A 23,804-nucleotide genomic window follows, 5' to 3' on the forward strand; every position below is an offset into this window, starting at 1 on the left:
CTTAGACCTGGGGCCTTATTTGGTCACATGACATTTGAATTTTAAAAAAGTATTTCCATTGTGCTAAACCTCTTACAACATAAATAATAGACTGGCTCACTGTAATGGTGTCACTGTTACGTGAGGTAAGACGAATTGAACATCTAGGATACAATCTGGCACCTAATAATAATATGTAATAAATACATCAGGAAGAATTGTGGGTATGATGAAGCCATCTTTTGATTTCCATTGAAAATATGGCTGAGTATTACCTATTGGAGCTTTTGAGATATTTGATTCCAGTGGGAGCCTTCCAGTGGGAACCTATTCTTTCATCAGCTTTAGCTCGGTTCTCTGAGATGTCCATAAATGGTCAGAAATTGATAGTAATGCAGATGATTCTTGTCCAAGTAAAGGCAAATGGGTTCTTCTCAGTGCGAGATCATGTCCAGGGCTTTTTAGATAGGAATTCAAAGTATGAATGCTTGATTTGTCCAAAGTTACGCTCATTTTGAGTTTATGTAATCTTGAAAACTTGCCTTCAACTGTCTACCTAATTTTTTTTAAAAGTGAATAGACATTAGTAAAGCTGTTGAACCCAGTAGTTCAAACTGGATGGGATCTAGTATATGATAAATGGGAAACTTTTCTTCTTTCTTTCCCAAGAAAATGGGAGCCATACAGTAGTAATGCTGATTGTACTTGCTTGCTTAATTTCCCTTGCCTGTGCAGGGCATAGCTGAGCATTGGAGAAGAGTACTGCTCATCTATAGCCATTGGTAACAGTCCCGAGTGTCAAACACTGTGATAATCTGAGTTAGAGTAGATATGACAAGTTATTATAAATTACACATTCAGACTTTTGTGTGGTAGGGTCCCTGGGGGCTTACAACCATACAAAGGCCTCAAAGGATTTTCTCCATAAGAAGTATATTATTAAGTATTTCAAAAATAAAAAGGAATGAAATGAAAAGGAATTCTTTAGGAAAAAATTTTCATGAAATCCAATTAAATCCAGTTTTTGTTCTTTCTATCAAACTTATAAAGGGTTCTGAAAAACTTTCCAAATCTAATGTTAGCATTTAGATAATCTCTAAATTTTAAACCCTGGACTTGCTATTAGACTTTAAAATGCTTTTTCTCCATTATTCCAGGGAAAAGTCCAACTTTTTCAAGTTTTATGCATATCTTTGTGCCTGTACAGACACACACACACACACACACACACACACACACACAATATGCCTTTAAGAATTTGTCTTCAAGCACAGTGCAATCTTTTATCATGTGTTTCTAATATTTTCATAAATTAATTTCATAAATTGAATCTGATAGCTAATTTTACAAATACAATGAAATAATTAATGATACAGTTTTAACTTGTTTTGGTTGTTTTTTTAAGACTTATTTATTTTTATTGGAAAGTCAGATAGAGAGGAGGAAAGACAGAGAGGAAGATATTCTTTCTGTTGGTTCACTCCCCAATCCTCCGCAACAACCAATGCTGAGCCAATCCAAAGCCAGGAGGCAGGAACCTCTTCCAGGTCTCCCACAAGGGTGCAGGGTCCCAAGGCTTTGGGCTGTCCTCAACTGCTTTCCCAGGCCACAAGCAGGGAGCTGGATTGGAGGCAGGGCTGCCGGGATTAGAACCCGCACCCATATGGTATCCTGGTATGTTCAAGGCCAGGACTTTCGCCTCTAGGCCACTGCGTTGGGTCTTTTAACTTGTTTTGGTTAAATCAAATCAACATTTCAGTAAAATAACAGTGGAGGACTAAATCAGTGAACAACTCATTGCTAAAATGACAAAACCAAATTACTACCTATTTTGTTGCCTACAGGAGATATATCTCACCCACAAAGATCAGAGGAAACTATATCTCATGAGTTTTGATGATTTTGTTTTTAGTTTCATCTCTTCAAAACATTTTCTTATTAAATCCTTTACTGACTCAGATCATACAGTAGCATCATTTTCTTCAAGAAGATGATAGATTTTCATTTCTTTAGCGACACATTAGTCATGTGATTTAACTTCATGGCATTGTGAATTTTTTTTTCTTCCTGTTGTTGATTTTGTTTTGTGGCTTTTTATTTAAGGCAATGAACAGTAACTGTGTAATAGACACTATCGTATCCAGATGTGAGGATGCAATGCAGTAATACTTCCAGATCAACTATGGACTCCCAATGAAACTGTTTACTGTATCTTGACAATAGGATGCTGGACTCTCTGCCATTGTCCATGCCCACAATGATGAACATGTGACTGTTTATGAAGAACTATACTATTTTAATTATATATATAGAGGAACTCAGTGAGGGGGGAAGAGGATTTGGGGAGAGGTTAAGGGAAATCCCAGGGTCTGTGGAACTGTAATATAAAATGATAATTATAATACTAATAAAATTAGTGGAAAACTAAAAAACAATAAGCATAAGTAAATCTTAAGAAGAGAGAAAACATGAAGAAGTACATACTAAAGTTAAGGCTTTTAAAATACATTTAAAAATCATGTAGGTGGGCCCGGTGGCATGGCCTAGCGGCTAAAGTCCTCGCCTCGAAAGCCGGGGATCCCATATGGGTGCCAGTTCTAATCCCGGATGCTCCACTTCCCATCCAGCTCCCTGCTTGTGGCCTAGGAAAGCAGTTGAGGATGGCTCAAAGCTTTGGGACCCTGCACCCATGTGCGGGATACCTGGAAGAAGTTCCTGGATCCTGGCTTCGGATCGGCATAGCATCGGCCGTTGCGCTCACTAGGGGAGTGAATCATCGGACAGGAGATCTTCCTCTCTGTCTCTCCTCCTCTCTGTATATCTGACTTTCCAATAAATAAATGAATCTTTTTTAAAAAATCATGTAGGAAATAGATTGGCTGGAAAAGCAAAGAACCATGCAAATCATCTGAATTTAATCAAGAGCAAAGGAAGCAATGTCTAGAAACAGCAATTAGATGTAAAGGAAGAAACCAAAAACAGGAATAACTTGCTAAGGGGAAAAACTTTTCCAGACAGAGGTGTTGTTCTTGCCCTGCCCAGGAGGAATATGACAGGGGATGGGGATCCAGTCACTTGAACTGAGGTGGCTTATTAGCTTGCAGTGCTTAGGTGTCTGTGGGATAAAGCAGAGAAGACACAGCATCCAAAGGCAGGTGGGCTGCGAAGGCTGAATGTCAATTCAGCCAGAACTAGGCAGAGAAGTGTGGTCTGAAAACAAATCCAAATGACAGGAAGCAGCTATTGCGACGTAAAAACCGTATGAGATGGAAAAATAGATTTGCTATCTCAGCTTATTATCCGTGGCCTAGAGAATGGAAGATAGTGGCTGTGTTCCTGCAGAGGGTTTCTGAGCGCCTGTCTCAGCAAGCTTATATTTTGCAGGTGATGGTGGCTGAAAAGAAACTTAAGGGAGTTTTTGGAATGGTCATGTTTGTTTCTTGGTCTGAGTGTTATTTTTAGCTTATGAGCTTATTAAACTGCATAAGCTTATATACACTGTTTTCAGCAGGCATAATTCAGCAAAGAGGATAAAGATTAAAAAGAAAGTCAGAGTCTGGAGTCAGGATGACTGGAGTCAAATCCTGATTCTATCATTTGTAAACTACATTTTGTGATCCATTATAGAAACTTAATCATATTCTACAAGTTGGGTTGTAAGTGCCATACTGTAAAAGCATTCGATAATTGCATGCTTAATGTCACCTATAAATGCTAAGGGAGGGTCAGGCACAGTAGCCTAACAGCTAAAAGTTCTCACCTTGCCTGTGCCAGCATCCCATGTTGGGGCCAGTTTGTATCCCAGATGCTGTACTTCCCATCCAGCTCCCTGCCTGCACCCTGGGAAAGCAGTCAAGGACGGCCCAAGGCTTTGGTACCCTGCACCCACGTGGGAAACCTGGAAGGGTGGTAAACTGTAGAAAGCTTAGCTCTGAAAGAATGTAAAGAACTGTAGTGGCCAGTTATTTTATTTAGTTAGGCCAGGGCATTAGTGAGAATCCAAGGTTTCATGTTTTGTTCAAAGACACATAGCACTGTTGAGTCTTGGATAAAAGAGATGAGTGTCATGGGAAGGTGATGTAGCCAAACACAAGATTAGGTGGAAGGATAAGGGTGAAAGCTTCAAATACGCAATGGAGTTTGCTGGAAAAAATATCAAGTAAAGATAGGATAGGGCTGGTAAATTCGGGGAAACACTTAGAAATTTAGGAATTGAATGCATCACCTATACGGCAGTGTCAGATACGAATTTATGGTAAGGATATAGATCTTTAGGATTATAAATATAGAGCCTATTAGGGCAATCACAAAATCCAGGGTGGGGTGGGAGCGGGGCCGTTGGGAAGTAGAGTGAAGGGAAAGGTGCCAGTGACAGGTCAGGGGTGGAAGAGAGAGGAAGCTGACTCAGATGCTGAAGTCCCTTCCAAACGGGAGGCAGAGCTGGTGTGTGATAACATCTCCTGAGAAAGGCTCCTGCGAGTGGCCCATTTTTGCTGTCAGTATCTAATGACCTCGCAGCGTGGTTTTGTGCTCTAGATTCACTTCAGCTTGTTCTTTCACACACGTGTGTGATGCACCCTCCGCTGTCTCCTGGAGCCTTTATTTTCTTGACTGCTGTGGACTGCTACTACTTCAGTGTCCTCATGTATTCAGTCATTCTTCTTTCCTTCAACCTAATTCAAGTCTCTCTCTATCATTTTCCATGTGTTCTGAATTTATGAATTGTCTGAGCGTTGTAACTTGAATCCAGAATAAGATGAAATGCGAGCTATTGGAAGTGTTTTTGTTTTTCTGTATCTCTTGTATTCTATTCCTTTATGTTGTTTGTACTTTATGGGTATATCGTTGTCTAGAATTTTACTGTAATGTAATATGAAAAAAGTATTTTATGCATATGTGACTAAATGGCTACTTTGATAGTTCATTCTGAATGCTTTTACATCAGTGTTGTTTTTTCTTTATACATTTGTTGTGTGTGTTCTGTCATTTTCATCCTTATCTGTTCAATCATCCTGAGATTCTCTACATTGTAACAACACTTTATGTTTCGTGTTTTTTACTCCATTCTTTCTGATTTCCAAGAAAATTGAATTTTCACCTCAAAATTGTTTTTTAATTTTTTTTTACATTTTTAATTTTTAACAGATTCAGTGGGATTTATACATTTCTAAGCACATAGTATCTCCTTCCCCCCTACCTTGCACACCCTTCTTCCTACTCACTTTCTCTTTTTTGGGTGTAGGGGGGTTTGAAATAACATATTTAAGTTTTCATTACAGTAAAAAGGCTAAATACTTCATCAAATAAGTGATTTAGCAACTCAAAAGCAGAAAGACCTTACCTTACTCAGAATACAAGCAACAGCCATAGACAAAATTAAATGGGAGAATGACCACTTCACCCATATATATTAAATTTTATGATAATCACAGATCATTAAAACTATAGTCACATAGCATTCTTTACCACTGTTTCATGAAAGTTTAAAAAATAAAACTTTAGAAAACTTCATCTTTAATGGCTTATTAAACAGTTTTAAGTACTTTTGGACAAAAGTGTACCCATCTGGCATCTAGTATGCATATACTGTATTAATAAGTTTCAATGCTGATAGATTCATTAATGAAGTCACTTTCATGCCATAGCTGAAGAATTTTCACGTGCAATTTCTCATGAAGATACCAGTCAACGAACAGCTGCTGAAAACAAGCCTAAGGAAGGGGACCATAATTTAAGAGACCAGATACAGCATAGGTTAGTTTTAAATAAACGCCTTGCTTCCTAATTCTTGCCCTTTGGACTAACAGGCAGCCCCTTTGGAATCATCTAGAAAAAAAAAAAAGGCTTCTGTTAAGAGTATTCGATCTTTTACAGGTAAACATGAACTTGTGTTGATCATTAAGTGAGGCGAATATGTGTGTGCTAGCTTTCATATTCCAAGTCTTTATAGTCCAGGAAAACAAGAAGTCCATCTGGTGACATTTCTCTTTCTGGCTGCATCAAGGAGATGCCAGTGAACGTCATGGAAATGCAAAGAGCCAGACATCAAACCCCACACATTAGTTCTAAAGCTACTTATGTTGTGCAAAACTTGCATTGTTGGCATTCTTTTGGAAGTGTACAGTTTGCCATTGAGAAAGAAAATTTATACAAAATTATGCAACTGTTTGAAACACAAGCAGTCTAGAGATATGAAGTGTGCCAAAGAAGAGTAATTGAGCTACACTAAGGGAGTCTACACTCCAGGAAAAAAAAAAAATTCAAGGACTGTTCCAAGAATCCTTTGGTGTAAAGCAGATAAATCTGATCCATCTATACTTACTGAGAGGTCTCTTCAGTTTCTGTCTCTAAGAAAACATAGATAGCCTAAGTGTAGTTACAGCCATATCAGAATGCTCAGTTATTCTGTTACCATTACTGATGCTTCCTTTTCTTACACATCGGAACTTACATTAAAGATTTCCTGAATAGCGACATTTTCAAATCTTCCTTTACTGCTTCATATACTTTAAAAGTATATCTTGATGGCATTAATTGTATATCTTGATGGCATTAAAAGATTTATCCCTTCATCTAGAGAGATAATATTACACTGTAGATTTCTTCAAGTTGGTTTTTCAGATTCAATTCCTTTGGCAGCCCATTCTTTTCATTATGCATATTAAGTGAATTATGTGTAATGCCATCTTTAATGCTTTCAGTTGTTATGAGTTTTTCACATAATATTGTGGTTTTGCAGAATTATAGGTTTCTTGGACAACTGGCCTTCGTTGGAGAGATGGTATTCAGAGCCAGAAAATGTTTTGATAAGAATCAATGCTGAGATAGATCAAAAGTCTTTATATGAAAGAGTAAGAGAAATATTTTCATCTGAAATAATGAAAAAGAAGAATAAAGGTAATCACAATTCTTTTTGATTTTGAATTTATGCAACTATATAATTAAAATGCACTGTTTTAGGAAGGTGAGAATGAAATGAAAATACAATTGTAATTTCACTTGTATTTGAATTTTATTATTGGCATGTGTGTTTTCTCTTGAATGCATCTGTTTCTTGCTGCATATGCTTCTTACTGCATATGTTTCTGAATAAAATATTTTTCTTTCTTCTTTTCAATTTCATCAAAAGGGATTCTATCATTGAAAGCACTGCTTCCACAAAGGGAAGAATACAATAGCAGGATTAAAAACCCAGGATATGTAGCCTGTCACATTGTGTAACCTGAATAGATACAGTGTTTATTGTTCAAGAAACTATTTTATAATAAAAAGTAAGAATTCTATAGAAAGGGGAAAGATTTCAATTTGTTACCTTCATCACTTCAGGGAAATAATATATGATTCTCCTTTCAGGAAAATTTTCTCTCTCCAAATTACATATTTTATTGTGACTGTATTGATTAGTAATGTCTTATTTATCCCACTTCTGTGGTGTATCTCACCCATTTTAAACCAGTTGACTTCCTTCTTTGTTCAAACAATACTGGTTGCGCATTAACCTCTCACTGTCTAATTGGGATAGTTCATTTTATGCGTTATTTTACCATTTTATGCAGAATTTTACCTCTATGAAATGATTTGAGAAAGCAATGTTTCCTTTTAATTACCAATTACTTCTAATTATGCTAATAACTGCAATTTTGTGCTATAATAAAATGTGATCAAAGTTAATAATTTCAAAAGGCTCCTGTAATTGCATTGATTGCATCCTGCCTCTCATTACTAGACTGATCACCTAACACAATATGTCAGTTTACTGATAAGTAAGCCATAATCGCTGTGGGGCTCAAACATAGAAAAATAAGTACCTACATCTCCATGTATGCTTCGAAAAACTACACACACACACACGTGGAGAATTGAAGAGCCTTAGCATGCCATTTAATAGCCATAAATGGACAGAGAGGAGGGACAAAATGTTCTACAAAATCTTAGAGTCTTGTTTAGGGGGCAAAATCAAACTAATCCTCATGTATTTATCAAAGTCCATATTAGAAGCTGTTCCAGCTATCAAGCTCCACATTTCAGACTGTCAGAAAACAAGTGAACCTGAATGAAGGTGAAGAGCTTGACCAGGACTGTGATTTAGAAAGACACAACCCATACCCCTTATCGAGTATATGCAACAGTCCTTCCAGGCCTCAAAAAGTACCTTCGTGGTGGGCTACCCAATTTGGCAGCCTACCCAAAACTTAAGCAGCTCGGCAGCACTATTGATCCCTCTTATTCATTGTGTTTCTTTTTTCCATAGTATTAATCACATTCTAACCTCTTGTATAAATTAATTTCACATTTCTGAATTAATTCATATCAATAGAACGTGAACGTCACAGAGCCATCAACTTTTCCATTTTGTAGTGTTGTTATATCTCTACTACCCAATGATGTCTGAACATTATCATTGTCATCTTTCATAGGAGTTTACTTCTTAGTTATAGCTTTTCTTTCCTTCAAGCCCAACTCAACAAAGAGTTGTTGCATGAGTGAATAAATTCCTAAGACTTACACACATACTATGTACTGTTTGTTTTACATGCATTTCTTTAAGTCAGTGCTGCCCATCACTTGTCCCACACATGCCTTCTCCATCCCTTTTTCTTCATATTTATCTTCACCTTCTCTCTGTCATTTTTTCATCTTGATCCTCACAGGAAATTTTTAAAAATAATCCCTGTTTCCTATTCCTTTTAATGAGGGTACTTCTAAATTGCTACATTTGGCATTAACGTGCCTATCCAATTTCTCTGTTCCGTGGACACACACATACCCCATTACTACAATCTGTGTTACCAGCAGCACCACCCACATAATCGTTACCATCCCCATCTTCCCCCTACAACCACCCCTCCCCACCACCAGCACCAGCACCTCTGCCATTCTTATTGACAAGCACCAACCAGCACCACCCTCACCATCAACACCAGCATCTCCATACCGCCACCGCTGTCACCACTCCTCATCAAAAGACAAGGAAAACCATGTTTTCTGTCAAATCATAGACAACTTATCAGAGTAAATTTACGAACATGGTAAGTTAAGGGAGAAACCTAAAGACATGCAAGTTGCTGCAAGTCAATAAGCATACTTTTATATTCAGGTGTCTCTTGTTCCATTGAAAAGTAGTATCTGGAGGCCCTGTTAGGGGTCCTTTCAAACCCCCGCCTTTTTTTTTTCTCTCAGTTCAAAAGAAATTGGAAGAAAAGGAAACTGAGAAAAAAGCCCCAGTGTCCGTGGCCCAGCCTCCACCTGCCACTCCTCCTCTCCTTGCTGAGCCAGAGAAGGAAGCTCAACAGCACGAGCCCGCAAAGACTCCCCCTGCAAAAGGAAAACCACAATCAGGTGATTGACAGAACAACTTATAATCTTGTTAGGCAGCTGCTGCTTTTCCACCTTGGAAGGAATTAGAAATTATAGTATCTGCATTTGTCTAGATTCCAGACCTGGGGCAACTTCAGTCATTTGTAACCCATCTGTACACTTAGATAAAAGTGGAGGGGAAAGACGAACTTGTTACTAGTAGCTAAGTAGTAGTTACTAAAAAAAAAAAAAAATGTTCTGGGGTCTTTTCTGTGTAGAGAATGTAGAGTGATCACATTCAAGCCTCTAGATCCAAGCATGACGAAAGGTAAGGAGAGAAATGCTGTAGGGAAACGAGGTCGTAGCTCTAGAAAGTAGCTCAAGGCAGATCTGGAACCTTCTATCCAGAAACCTGCTGGGCTATGAAGTTAGACTTGCATAAAGAGTAAGAATATCTTGACAGAATTAGAATTGATGTAGCTGCCTGGCCACAAGAATAAGAGAACAATCAGCAGCATTCTTAGAGATGAGAACTCGTGTGTCACCGTGTTAACTTCCAGGTGGTTTGATTACAAAAGTGTAGAAACATACATACACCGGACATATCAGTGTACATCTGTCTCTGGAGATACAGATAGAACCCCTGTGGGAAGATATACTTTAGATCCTTTCAAGGCCCCTCACCACTACAAACTATGAGACTCCCAGTAAGTGGTAGACAGCGGAAAATGACAAAATTAAAAAGCTCAGTGGGCGTTAACTCATGGTACTGAAGCGGTATCAGTAGCACTTTGGTGTGCGTAATTGAAACGCATGCATCTGGTTTCTGGCTCCAGCTTTCTGCAGGGTTGCCTATGCAGTTGCACAAATCCACAAAGGTAAACTTGATGCTGTATCATGACCATATTTACACAAACCAGAGTCTTCCTGTTCTGCGGAAAATTGAGATGATTCTGAAATTGTTAAAACCTCTTGAAATTTTTTACGTTTACTTTAAAAAAACTACATTATTACATATTAAATGTAAAGTGTAAAGACTTCAGTAACAAATGAAATTGCTTATGAAATAATTATTTTGCTAGTGTAAGTTGAGGCTATCTAGAGCCCAAATTCACAAAGCCAAAAATTGCAACTTAATATCCACCCTGTATTCCACTACTTGGTTAAGGATTTTTTTTTTCAAATGCAAAGGTTTTGAGGATAAGTTGAAATCTTTAAAACGCAGCTTAGAATGGGGAAGAAATTTTCTCAGTAACCTGAAATCACCCAACACAGTCTTTTAACCTGTGGCAGTAGCTTTTCATTCAACTCATCCACCCTTGGCTTGCTTGCAATCAGGAGTGTCTTTGTATTGAATCCATTCCCTTATGTGAATCCCTAGTGTTTCTAATAATGACACAGATCCATCCTTACTTTTCTGAAGTTTATTTGCTGTGTTAGTCGTGTGTTCTTGAATACTGTTCATTGAAAGAACAATAAATTTCTCATTATATCAAGAACCTCCGGTTGTATCTGTCTCTTCTTTTCTGCCAAGGACAGGGCTGATGCCTTGTCTTTAAAAATGTATAGACATTAACCTCCAGAGTCCAAATTACCGCCATCCTGCAAATTATTGGCAGGAAGTCCTGGTGCTCAGGGGCATGGATTGGGTGGAAGAGCAGACTTCGCTGAAGCTTCGCAAGTGTGATCCTGGGGATTTTAGGGAGGCAAGCTTCCAGCAGCTACATGGGTGCAATTGCATAGAGACACACACACACACACACACACACACACACACACACACACACACACAGTTGTGGGTGTTTTTTTTTTTTTTTTGGTTTTTGGTTTTGTTTTGTGTTTGATTGTTCTTTTTTTTTTTTAAGAAAATCTTTTTAGAACTGAAAATCGGAAGCTGCTGAGCATGCCTAACTCAAACATCAAATTATCTGTAAAAATTGAGATGAGAAGATAAATTATTTACTAAACACACATGCACATCTGCACACCACCCCCTCACACACACACACAAATATCAGACTGGAAATGAGGTAGACACGGAGGCACAGTATACGAAGCCTTAACAGTCCTTTTGACCAAATATAGTTCTGTATTTTAAGTAGTTCTGCATTTTTTATCTGCTTCACCTGTATTAAGGACTACATTTGAAAACATTGTGCTCCATTAAGTGGTTTATAATCAAACCCATTACCAAGTGTCAGCATTTAGTTTAGAAATAATTTTTTCAATATGACAAAGTAGAATAGTGTTGTCTATGCTGTTCTTTTTGGAGATATCAGAATATTTTGGAGTTAATTTTTAAAATAGAATTCATGCTAACTCTTTTTTTTTAAAGATTTATTTATTTATTTATTGGAAAGTCAGATACACAGAGAGGAGGAGAGACAGAGAGGAAGATCTTCCGTCCGATGATTCACTCCCCAAGTGACTGCAACGGCCGATGCTATGTTGATCCGAAGCCAGGATCCAGGAGCCTTTTCCGGGTCTCCCACACATGGGTGCAGGGTCCCAAAGCTTTGGGCCGTCCTCGACTGCTTTCCCAGGCCACAAGCAGGGAGCTGGGTGGGAAGCTGGAGCATCCGGGATTAGATCCGGCGTCCATATGGGATCCCAGTGCGTTCAAGGCGAGGACTTTAGCCGCTAGGCCACTCCGCCGGGCCCCATGCTAACTCTTTACCTCCTTCCTTCCAACCTCCAATCTCCATCTCTTTCCTCTCTCCCTCCCTTCCTTTCATAAGTTTCGAGGTCAACCATTTGTGCATTTAAATTTTTGAACTAATTTTTGAACTTGGGATTTCAGTTTATGGTTGTACTTACCGGGTTCTCAAAATATTTCCTGTGCTCTTCTACCCATTTTCTATTGTTCCATTAATGTACCTTCTGAAAATAATTACTTTTCAATTCCATAACCTTACCTGGGTTGATCTTAATTAGGAGCTAAATTTTTATTTAATCCATAATCAGTTAAGTTCAGAAACTATTTAAAAATTAAAATGTTTTTTTTTAACTACAGAATTGTTTTCTAAAGCGCTCGTGCATGTCTGATGGGGTGGTGGGTACCATCTACAAGATCCCAGAACACTTTGAGGAATACTAATATCTGCTGGAGTAAGCATTCAGAAATAATATTGCCTTCCTCCAATGGCTTGCCCCGCGTAGTAGTGCTTGTGTTAATATTTTTCCAATGCTTACCTTATGTCTTATAGTTTTAATTGTAGTTGGTCATAATATTAGTGGTATGATCATTAATGTCATGCGTAAAAGATGGGAGCAAACAGAGGGGGGGAAGGACAAACGTGAAATGAAATTGAATTAACTCAAGAACAACAGCTTCAAATATGGCCTGTGGACAGCAGCATCCCCAGTATCCAGAAGCTTATTGGAAACAGAAATATTCAACCAAGAACTGCTGTGTTTGAAGCTGTAGAAGGGATGCCCACAAATGTCCGTTTGAACAAAGCCCTAGTGGGACTCCGGTGATCATTAACGTCTGGGAATCCCTCTGCTGGAATCCAAGACTTGTTATTTTATCACAATCATGGGAATATCAGAAGCATCAATTACTTCTAATGTAATGTATGATTTAGCATATACTCCCTTCACAATATACTTAAATTAAAATCAATATATAAGTATCAAAATGCTGTACTAATAGATTTAAAAATGCAAAACCAGGAGGAAGAAAGAAGCATATTCGTTTGCTTCCTTCACACCACCAAACAGGAAATATGCCAGTTCTAAGAGACAAAAAAAGAAAGACGTTTTTGAGGATTAATTTTTAAAGATTGATTTTTATTGCCTGAGACATTAAACAGAAGGCAATCAAATTCAAACTGCACTGATGACACCTCAAAGTTCATGCTGTTTATGATCAATTTATGGTCCCAGTTTAAATAGCAAAATGCTATCACAATCTCCTTTTACAATATAATTTGTAATCATATTAACAAACACTTTTTTGGGAATATTGACTATGTACTGGATACTTTAACAGATAATTAACATGTGCTTACAATCACCTTTGGAGTTGAAATGATCACTTTACAACCGTCAAGGATGAGAATAATCTGAGTCAAATAAAGAAATGTTAGCCTATGAAAAAAGAAATCTTATAGCTCTTCACTCTCAAATGCAACACATACGCCCAAATTAATTTGCAGTGCTAAATTGCCCATAGTTTCTCTGGATTTTACCTGAATACCATCACCATGATTTAGGTAAATTAAATAATACTGTTGCTTCTAATGTGAGTCATCTAATGAATCTATTTTCTCAGCCTGTATTTTTTAATTTTCTCAGAATATTATGCAAAGGAAAATTGGCATGCACCATAAAACAGTCTTAAAATCAATTTGTATTCCAAATAAATCATATTATAAGAAACATACTAACGTTTGTAAATTGCTTAATATCAATCTAATGAGCAGTTATGAACATGAACTACGTCAATAGTCCCGAAAAGGCAATAGAGTGTAATAATCAAAAGCGCAAGTCTGGAGCCAGGCTGTTATCAGCTGGAATTCTAGCTTTTAGCAAATGGGAGACTTCAGTTGCTAGGCGTCTGTTTGCTCTCTGTTAAACACGATACTAAGAGTATCTATCCATGCGCCGATTGGAAAGAGTAAAATAACCCAGACCTGGCTCAGCGCAGTCTGAATAAGACTCCACTCCAAGTTACTGAAGACAGCAGGCAAAAAGGGGAATCTTCTATAAAGCTGACTTGTTGAATCTCCCCTCTAAAACAAGAGCTTGATCAATGAGCCCAGAGAGCCAGTCTCATTATTTTTGTAGTTGTTCACATTGCATCTCTCCCATTCCACAGAAAAACAACATGGGTTTTAGGGCACTGAGCAGAGAATACCTTCCCTCCATTAAACTCTCCCAAAACAGCTTCTCTATGAGAATTAGAACAAAAGCTGCTTCCTATTTCTGGTTGTGTAGCTTCCATCTGTCCTGTTTCTAAACTTCAAAATTTTCATCTCATCCACGACATCCTGAATATCAAGATTGGTTGCCAGTGTTGATTTTGGCTAAGCTTGGCTGGCCCCAACGCAGTAAGAAAGTTGTCAGTGTTAACCAGTCTTCTGGCCTCTACATAATGAAGCTGTAAATTAAAATAGGGGTCTACAGGAAATATTTTAGGACTGAAGGGTAATAATAATAATACCTTCTTTAAAACATAAATCAGACTTTCTGTATCTGTTTAATCCTTCCTACAGTTCTCATTTCTTTCTCATTCCTCTCAACTCTTGAGGCTGGCCAGCATTGTAGAATAATAGTTTAGGTCACTGCATATGATGCTGGCATCGCGTCTCAGAGCAGCAATTCTAGTCTCAGCTGCTCTGTTTCTGATCCAGTTCCTGCTAAAGGGTCTGGGAAAGAAGCCAATGATGGCTTACCTGGAAGACCCCCAGGGAGTTCCAGGCTACTGGCTTCATTGTGGCCCAGCCCCCAGCCATTGCTGCATTTGGGAAAAGAAACAGCAAATGGAAAATCCCCTCCTTTGTCTTTCCCTCTCTCTGTTACTCTCAAAGAGAATTTTCTAAAAATGAAATAAAAATTATGTTGAATTAAAAAACGAAGTGTGTTAGATGTGAATAAATGGAGAACACGAGGTCGTGCGGAACTGAATTTTTGTTGTTGTAGCAGGGCGGCCATCATCTTGCAGCATGACAACTGAGAAGAATAAAAAACAAAAACAAACGAGGGTTTTACTTTTGCAAAAGCATAGTGCAAGTGGTGTGAAAGCAGGTGTGCGGAGTACAGATTCGCTAAGTTTCCAAAACAGCCCATAACAACTCTAAGCATAGGGAAAATAAATAGTTCTACTGTGAGAAGAAAATGATCAGGCAACATTCCAAGGCGCACCCAAACATCAGACACTGGGGTCAGATCTGCCATGGCTCTAGGACTGTGCACAGCTCTAGCATGTACACAGGAGGTCCTCGCTTGGAACGTCTGCCAGGCATCCACATCAGAGTGGCTCGAAAATAGCCTCCATCTGCTATAGTTTGTATTCAGTACCTTTGAAACTGAAGAAAAAAGGAAAAAGAAACTTGCCTCAGTCCCTGATCACCAATTGCAAAACCCATCTTAAGAATTCTGCTTACAGAATTTCATCTAAAAGTGATCAGAGATTTATTACTTTTCTTTCATGGGATATTTAGGTCAAAGAATAAAGAGCCATCATATAGAAAAAAAGTACATTCAATTATGAAGACTTTTGATTACTGTCTAAATATTTTGTTTTAGTTTTTCTAAATTTTCCAAAAAATTAATTATAATTTCAGATCTTTTCTAAACATGAAAATAAAAATCACATGTGTTGAAACATACCTGAAGATTTCTCCTTTACTTAAAGTCCATGTATTTTTAGCTAACATGAAATGGTTGTATTTAGGTTAAGCAGCATTAGCATCAAAATATTCTCATTAAAAAAACATATTGTGGGGAAAGAACATACTCCTATGTCCACAGGCATGTATAAATTGTATCTAAAAATCTCATAATTAATCTGAAGGTAAGTGCAGCTTACACAGCGTAAACTTCTAAACTATGATAACCTTGAACCTTTCAGGGAAAATCAAGTTCTCTTGGTTGAAGAACAAGGTCATTTGAACCAGAGAGTATCACTTTAATACATCCCTTGTAATGCTGTTAGGGGAGATGAAGTGAATATCCTTTTTAAATTCTAAAACAGAAAAGTAGACCTCTGTCCTCTCCCTCCTCTTCTTCCTCTACTTTTCCTTCCTCCTCCTCCTACTTCACCTCTATCTGCTTTCCCTCTGCATTTTCTGACTCCTATTCCCTCCCTTCGAGTCTTTCCCCTCCCACTCCCTGCAAAGCCTTGGTTAAGCCAGACTTAGTACCTGACAGTAGTGCCATGTACTTTGACAGTGCCTCATTTCCTCTCCGCTTCATCCCTTGCCTACTCTTTCTGACTCCTATAATGCCCTCTTTCATCTTTGCTCTCCCCTCTCCAAACTCTAAGGGTCATTGAGGACACCCCTTGTTCCAGCTGCTTGCACTCTCATTCGTTGGGAGACTTAACTTTTTAATCTTTGCAACAGGAAATAGAATATACTTCACACTAGATTCAAATCTTTTTAAGAGCTGTGAGTTTATCATGGAAGTAAGTTCAGAGATGAAAATAAAATATCAGGTTGTATTTGATAGCTGGTTGAGTGTGAGAAATTGGATCGCTTGCTTCTGAACATTTGCTGGTGTAACTTATGGGTTGTGGGGAATGAAAATCTTTAAAATATATTTTTTGTTTGGATAAGACTGCCCAAAGCAGATAATAATGTAGTTAATAAATTACTCAGAATCCACAGCAATCAGATTTTTTCTTCCACAAATGCTATCCTGTTATTTTACTTGTATTAGAATGATGTCATCTGCATGTTTAAGGTTCTCCTAAAGGAAAACCCCCAGGAGGAAAAGTGCCAGTAAAGAAATCACCCGTTGGATCTACAGATATATCACCTACTCCAGTAGCACCCCCATCAGCCAAGCCGGGATCGGAAGAATGGGTCTACGTGAATGAACCAATTCCTGAGGTATGGTGCTTTCAACTCAAGCTGTTAGAAACTGTTCTTTCTCCTGTTTATTTTAAGGTTCATGCTATCATCTGGAACATCATTTGGCCTTTCATAACTGCTGAAATATACATATGTACTCTCCCAAAAGCTGAGATGATTTTTTTTTTTAGAGAGTACTTACACTGAATGACATCTCAAATTTTCTCCTCCTTGCTTGAGCTTCTGAGTCATGCTTGGAATTACTATTGAGTGCTGAAATTGGAGGAACAAATGGGTTCTGGGAGGACCAATTTTCTCTCTGAGGACAAGTAGAGACAGTTTCCTGGAAGAATAACTTGCGTAGAACACATATCTAGCAAATTCATAGCCTTTCATCCATGACCCAATGCCCATGTCATGATGCTTATAAATGAAGCTTAACCCATGGCTTTTTAAGAAATAGGAGAGCATTGCTGAGGCTAACTCAACCTACAAAAGAGCAGATCGCTACATATTCCCTGGCAGTCTCTAATAGTGACAATAATGTAAGGCAAGGAAGGAGCCCAGTGGAGCCCTGAAAGCTGCAGCCTGTCTGTTGCCCTTGACAACTATAAAGCCCAGCTTCCACATAGGTACTTGTAGTTACATTAACAGACAAAACATCTTAAGAAAAATTACACAGAATTGTTGTTTTTCCTTTAAATCTTTCAAAATGTAAAGAGCTTTAGAAAGGACTAGGTCCAGGTGAGTCGATCTTCCTTCGCCTGGTAGTCTGAATCTGCTCGTCTCAGCAAGGCCTCTCTGTATCAATCATGTTGAGCTCAGTCTTGAACTGCACGAATTGTGTGCTGTGCTGCTCTTTGTGAAATTTCCTTGGGATGTCTGCCATCTCCCTGGTGAGGGCATAACTTCCTTTGGGACGGTAAGGGCACATGAAGCAATTATCTTCATTTAACACAGATTCAAGCACATTGCAGAATTTGTAACAGGTTTTTGGTAGGTTCCTGATGAATTAACCCGTTCTTATTGAGAGTGAAATATTTCAAGGTGAGAACATTAAATAGAATAATTTGGGCCCAGTGCAGTGGCCTAGCGGCTAACGTCCTCATCTTGAACATGCCAGTATCCCATGAGCATTGAGTCATTGGATGGAAGATCTTCCTCTTTGTCTCTCCTCCTCTCTGTAAAAAAAAAAAAATCTGACTTTGCAGTGGAAGTAATTAATCTTAAAACAAACAAACAAACAGAAATAGAATAATTTATGGTGCCTATAATTGGCATCACTCAGCCAAACAGAAGCCATATGTACCTATCTTAGAAGAATATAGAAGGGATTTTGGAGAATGAAATAATATTACAATATTATTAGGTGAGGAGTGGTAGGGAAGAAGTAAAAATATTGAAAGCCAGCCTCTGGCTCTAAAGCTTAAATCCCTTCAAAGAATGGGGACCCTAGAAAACAAGAAGGAACTGATTATAGGAATTGAAACAATAGACATTTGCCTGAGATATGGTTCCAGTTGCCATATTGCTCTGACACTCAGGGTTCTGAGAGGAAACATGACCATTTGAGGAGAGGGATTCGATTGACACCTTGGAAAAGCTGAGTCATGCTGGCCCTGAGGGCGCAGGAGAGGAGGGAGGGCAGCCGCTCGGACCTGCTGCTCTAACGCAGCCAGCCAGCACACTCAGCTCTGGCCTTCATAGAGACCTGCAGCCCCCAGTGGGATGCCGCAGGGAGGAGCAGGGAAATACACCGCCCACACTCAAGGGAGTCTTATCCTCTTCTGGGTGCTGAAACTGGAGCCGCAGGAGTCATGGGAGCCCAGGAACTGAATTTGTAAAGAATCTTTCCTTAGGAGGTTGACAGACACAAGACTCTTCTGCCGAAAGTACAACTTGGTTTAAAGCAAATTCCGATCTATCCTCTAGTGGCCTTACTGATGGTTTCAATAGTTCGAATACAGTAGTTTCCCCTTTCTGTGGGAAACAGTACTTTCGCTTTCTGTGGTTTCAGTTACCTGAGATTAAGTATGATCTGAAAGTGCCATTTCTCTTAACTCTTTCAACAGAGACCACACTGACATCACTTTTATTATGACAGATTATTGGAATTGTTCTGTTCTGTTAGCAATTATTATCAACCTCTTCCCGTGCCTAACTGTAAATTAAACATTATTATAGCTCTGTATATGAAGCAGAAAAAAAACTGTATATACAGAGTTCAATACTATCTGTGGTTTCAGGCATCCACTCAGGGCCTTGGAATGTCTACTCCGCAATAAGGGGATGGTTGCTATACACAGAAAGCTATAAGGACCATCTGAGTTGAGTACTCACCAGTAAAACTGAGCAGTTGGCTGAATGGAAATGATCGGTAACTTAGCAATTAGTAGTAATAAAGTAGCTTTAATAGTCAAAGAAGAATTTTGCAGAACATCAACAAATATTTACCTTGGAAATCAGAAAAGCAGTTTTCAGAAGTATAGTCAGACCATAACCTGGACTCCTTCAGGTGCTCGTGGTGCATACAGCAGGGTCAGATGGGAGAAATAGCCTGTCACCACATGGAAACCAGTATGGCATGAACACCCTGGGTGTCCTCCATCTCAGCACACATTGCTGCCAAGGCAAAATGTGACAGTTGTGATGGCTCATTTCTTAACTCAGTAAATATGTCTTTCAAGCCTATTATGTCTTAGAAACTATCTTAATTACTGAGAAACCGAATTATCAATGAGCAAGACAACCTAATTCCTTACTTCATGGGATTTCTATTCTAGAGGGCAATACAGACAAGTAAGTGGTCACAACTACTGACAGCAGTGTTATGCTGGGAGAGGTACAGAGCACTAAGAGCCTCACAGCCAGCAGAGGTGAGCTTGCCGACTTTCTGGGTAGAGGTAGGATTTCTGGAAGAAATGATATCTGGCTGACACATGAAGAATTATTGGAACAGAATTAGCTGGGATTCGCTGGAGAAGGGGAAATATCACCGAAAATTCCTAAAGTTGTTGTAGTTTCAGTCTGAGCTTCTCCCTTTGTAGTGCTCTTGCATTTCAGTTGTTCAAAAGAATTTTCATTTTAAAATAATGACTACTGTGCATTACCATTTAACAGGAAATACCTTCATTTTTGGTACCTTACTGGGAACTAATAGAAAATTCTTACATAAACACCATCAAAACCATTCTTAGGCATCTGAGAGAAGACCAGCATGATGTACTTACATACTTATATGAAATCACGTAAGTAACATTTCCAAGATCTTAATTTTAGAGTTTGAGAGAATAACACGTTAGATCCATCTCATTTTCTTGATGCCTTACAGAACAAGTTTCCAGGAGTTTCTAAGGCGTCCAGATCACAAGCAAGACTTTGTGGCTCAGTGGCAGGCCGATTTCAACTCCTTTCCTGACGACCTGTGGGAAGATGAGGAAACAAAGGCTGAACTCCACCAAAGAGTGAATGTAAGACAATCTGTGAGCTGCTCTCGCCACACTTTGGTATCTGGTCCTACAGAACTCCAGTTCATTCCTCCTCATACCTTCAGGAGATTTGTGGATGAGGACGGAAATGGCTTTAACTTTTAATCAGCTAACTTTGAAGAGTTGTGAAACTCTAGTTTCATGATACGTATTGCAGATGATATGACTTCTTCCTTTTTTACAGCTGAATTGTGTTCATGTGTGTATGTGTGAGTGTGTGTGTACCCCACTTCATCCATCCATCTGATGGTGGACATCTTGGTTGATTTCATGTTTTTTCATTCTTTGGCTATGTGAGCAGTGCTGCTGTATTGGTGAAGCAGGCATCTCAATGCAATGAGTTTATGTCTTTTACAGATATATACCCAGTAGTAGAAAAACAAATACTACATGCTCTCTGTAAATCTCCAGTAAAGACAAAATATTTTCACACATCCATGAGTGGATATCATCTTGGTGCTTTAGAAAAGGGCTGTACTGGTCAAGGCTGTACAAGAAATCTCTTACTTTTTGCATTTTCTGTGTAATTAACTGACCCACTCTCTTATGCCATCAGAGGCATGTCCTGCCATTACTTCAAGTATAGGCTACAATTAAATCTGATTTTATCCTAATATATGTTCGTGCAATAAAAACGTTGTCAAATTCTGCCCAATAATGCATTAATATATCCAGTAATTGTTGATTGAGTACCTTTTGAGGTTCTGCCACTGTTTAAAGGGCTGGGTATCCAGCCATGAGCAAAAAACATCTGTGACTGCATAATGCCCACATTCTGGTGGCCAAAAGATGGAGTAAGCAGTGACCAAGAGAAAAAAAATGTAATCAACTTGTCATTTTTCAGGAAGAGTTAGGTGATGAACAAGAAAGCAATGAAAGGAGAAAAAGGACATTGAATGTGCCATTTTTTAAACGTGGTGTTTGTGGAAACTTCTACTGAGAAAATGATATTAAACAGTGATAGAAAAGACTTCTTTTCTGTTAGTACAATAAAACAAAACATCATTTTGGGGCCATTCTGTTAAACTCAGACTTTTTTCTGTAGAGATATGTTCCAGCAGCATAATTTGTAGCAAGGCTACACCCTTGGCTATGCCCTTGTGTATTTTTTTTTCTACCAAAAATAACCATTTCCCAAAAAATTTACTGAAAGAACTTTTTTTTTTACCAAGCAACTGGAGGGGATTTGAGGCAGACAAGGTCATTTGACCTGGTGCATGAGTCTTTAGATAGGCAATGGCCTGATAGATGGCAAGCAAAATAAATACTGACCAAATGAACAAATCTATGAATGCATTGGGTTTAAGTTTCCTTTAGAGGTATTTTGTTGTTGTTGTTGTTGCTTGCTTGCTTGCTTGCTTGTTTGTTTTCGAGTAGTAACAGGTTTTAGTTTCATTGCATGCAAGTAATTCCAGCCTTGATTCTAAAGCACAGCTGTGTGGCTTCCATTTCTATTCAGGATTTACGAGACCGCCTATGGGACATCTGTGACGCCAGGAAGGAAGAGGCTGAGCTCGAGCGGCTGGATATCATCAACCAGAACTGGCTGCAGGACTCGTTGGGAATAACGATGAACCACTTCTTTTCACTGATGCAGGTGAGAGCAGTCAGCCAGGAGATGGAGCAGTCGTGGTTGGTGTAACATATCCTGGGAACATCAAGGGTCTGCATTTGCTTATAACTCTGCCTGGTATGCATGCTCTAGTTAGCCAAGAAAAGTTGCTTAAAATAACTTAGTCTGGTCCAGGCCAGTCTCCCACACTTGGGAGCATCCCAAGGAGCTATTAACAAGCTCTGTTTCCAGGTGGCCTAGCTGTGTAGAGATAGATACAGAGACGGTTTGTGCAATGGTGTTATCTGTCTGTTCAGTCTTTCCCAACAGAAGACCAGAAAAACAGCCGGACTACGAAGTTTGGGTGAGGTCACACCTGGCAGGTGTTTGACTCCTGAATATAAGACATTTTATGGTACATGACTGGAAAAACACACTATTGACAGGACAACCTGATAAATTTACGTAGAAAGTCTACTACCTAAGAAATTCACATAGGACTAGTTAAGAAGACAGGTGTCTATTCTATAGTAGTACAGGGAAGAGTACATAGTCCAGGTCTTGTGTCTAGGGAACATTCAGATCCTAGCTGTGTCAAAAGGCTAAAAAGTTTTGGAGAACTGGGTGGGAAGAATTCCGAAAGTTGAAGTAATGGCTAACACGCACAAGCTGAGACGTGGCATCTATTGCAATCTCTTGTTACAGAAAGAAGAGGCATAGGGATATCCAAGGAATATATTGTTTAGTGAAATGTACTCCATAGGTAGAAATTTGCCATATCCACCCAGTGCTTTCTACACTAAATGTTCTAAAACTATTTACTGCTCACAGGTTCTTCTCTGGGAATTATGTACACAGCATCTTGTTCTTTCTGGGATATTAACATTCTCATTTGCTGTTAAAGGCAGAACTGAACCGCTTCCAAGACACAAAGAGACTCCTTCAAGATTATTACAGGGCAATGGAACACAAAATCCCAATAGATGACAACAAGAGGTTCACACGGATCCCTTTGATCCGACTGGATAGTAAAGATGCTTCAGAAAACCAGCTTCGGTAAGGAAGGCCTGGCTGTCATGGTGGGCTCTACTTGTTGTAAACATAAAGCCTCGTGATTTGAAGTTGGTCACCACCAGTCAAAAATAATACTCCTTTATGTGCAAATCTAAAACTCCATAAAATCTGTAGGCACTGAGCATTTTCTCTAACTCTTGTATGTCATTACTTCAAGACCACTAGTATACATCACATGTTGCATTCATAGCGAATATTTACTCAATTTGCTGTAGAAATGTTTTATAGTTTTCTTGCAGAGTGCTTACACAGACACTGCTGGGATCTCAATGGATGTGTGGAAAATATAAACTCCGACATGATTTTGACTCCTAAAATGTCCACACAGGGATTGTGAAACTCTTTGGCTTTAATGAAAAGACGCAAGCATGGGTGTGTGTGTGTTTGCGTGCGTGTGTGTTTGAGAAAGAGAGAGAAAGAGCAAGCCAATATATAAATGAAAATAAAAGGGACTATGAACTGCTTTCATGAGTGAAAAAATTGAGAAACAACGAAGTCTCAGTCATATGAATTCATTAGACTGAAAAACTTGTCTAACAGATTTCTGCTAGCAAGAAAATGAACTTGGTCGTTGCAGGTTTTCTGGGATTTTCTTCAAAACAAGTTGAAGACTTCCATACAAATTGAAAGCTTGTATTTTCAACTTAATAAATAGTATATAACATAACATTTTCTAAATAAATATTTCTATTAGTATAAAGGGCTGGCAGAATAAGGGCAAGATGCCAAACTCTGCGAACTATGAACACATAGGAGAATGACATCAAGCCAGTGTTGTGATGTAGTAGGTTAAGTTCCCGCTCACAAGACAGGTCTCCCATATGGTCTCCACTTCAAGTCTCAGTAGCTTCACTTCCAATCCAGCTTCCTGCTAGAATGCCCAGGAAATCAGTG

The 23,804-nt window shown here is 38.8% G+C and overlaps 1 protein-coding gene across 1 annotated transcript in view; it reads left to right on the forward strand.

Moving 5' to 3' along the window:
- SPEF2 (sperm flagellar 2) overlaps positions 1 to 23,804 on the forward strand; it is a 133,564-nt gene that overhangs the window by 60,200 nt on the left and 49,560 nt on the right. The window contains exons 15-22 of the mRNA XM_040977328.1: positions 5,625 to 5,733; positions 6,719 to 6,876; positions 9,160 to 9,318; positions 16,687 to 16,835; positions 19,917 to 20,044; positions 20,128 to 20,266; positions 21,744 to 21,881; positions 22,741 to 22,892. Coding sequence (XP_040833262.1) covers positions 5,625 to 5,733; positions 6,719 to 6,876; positions 9,160 to 9,318; positions 16,687 to 16,835; positions 19,917 to 20,044; positions 20,128 to 20,266; positions 21,744 to 21,881; positions 22,741 to 22,892 — 1,132 coding nt within the window. The remainder of the gene's footprint in view (positions 1 to 5,624; positions 5,734 to 6,718; positions 6,877 to 9,159; positions 9,319 to 16,686; positions 16,836 to 19,916; positions 20,045 to 20,127; positions 20,267 to 21,743; positions 21,882 to 22,740; positions 22,893 to 23,804) is intronic.

This window comes from Ochotona curzoniae, unplaced genomic scaffold (genome assembly GCF_017591425.1).
Source record: "Ochotona curzoniae isolate NIBS_2020 unplaced genomic scaffold, NIBS_Ocur_1.0 contig_2754, whole genome shotgun sequence".
Taxonomy (NCBI): domain Eukaryota; kingdom Metazoa; phylum Chordata; class Mammalia; order Lagomorpha; family Ochotonidae; genus Ochotona; species Ochotona curzoniae.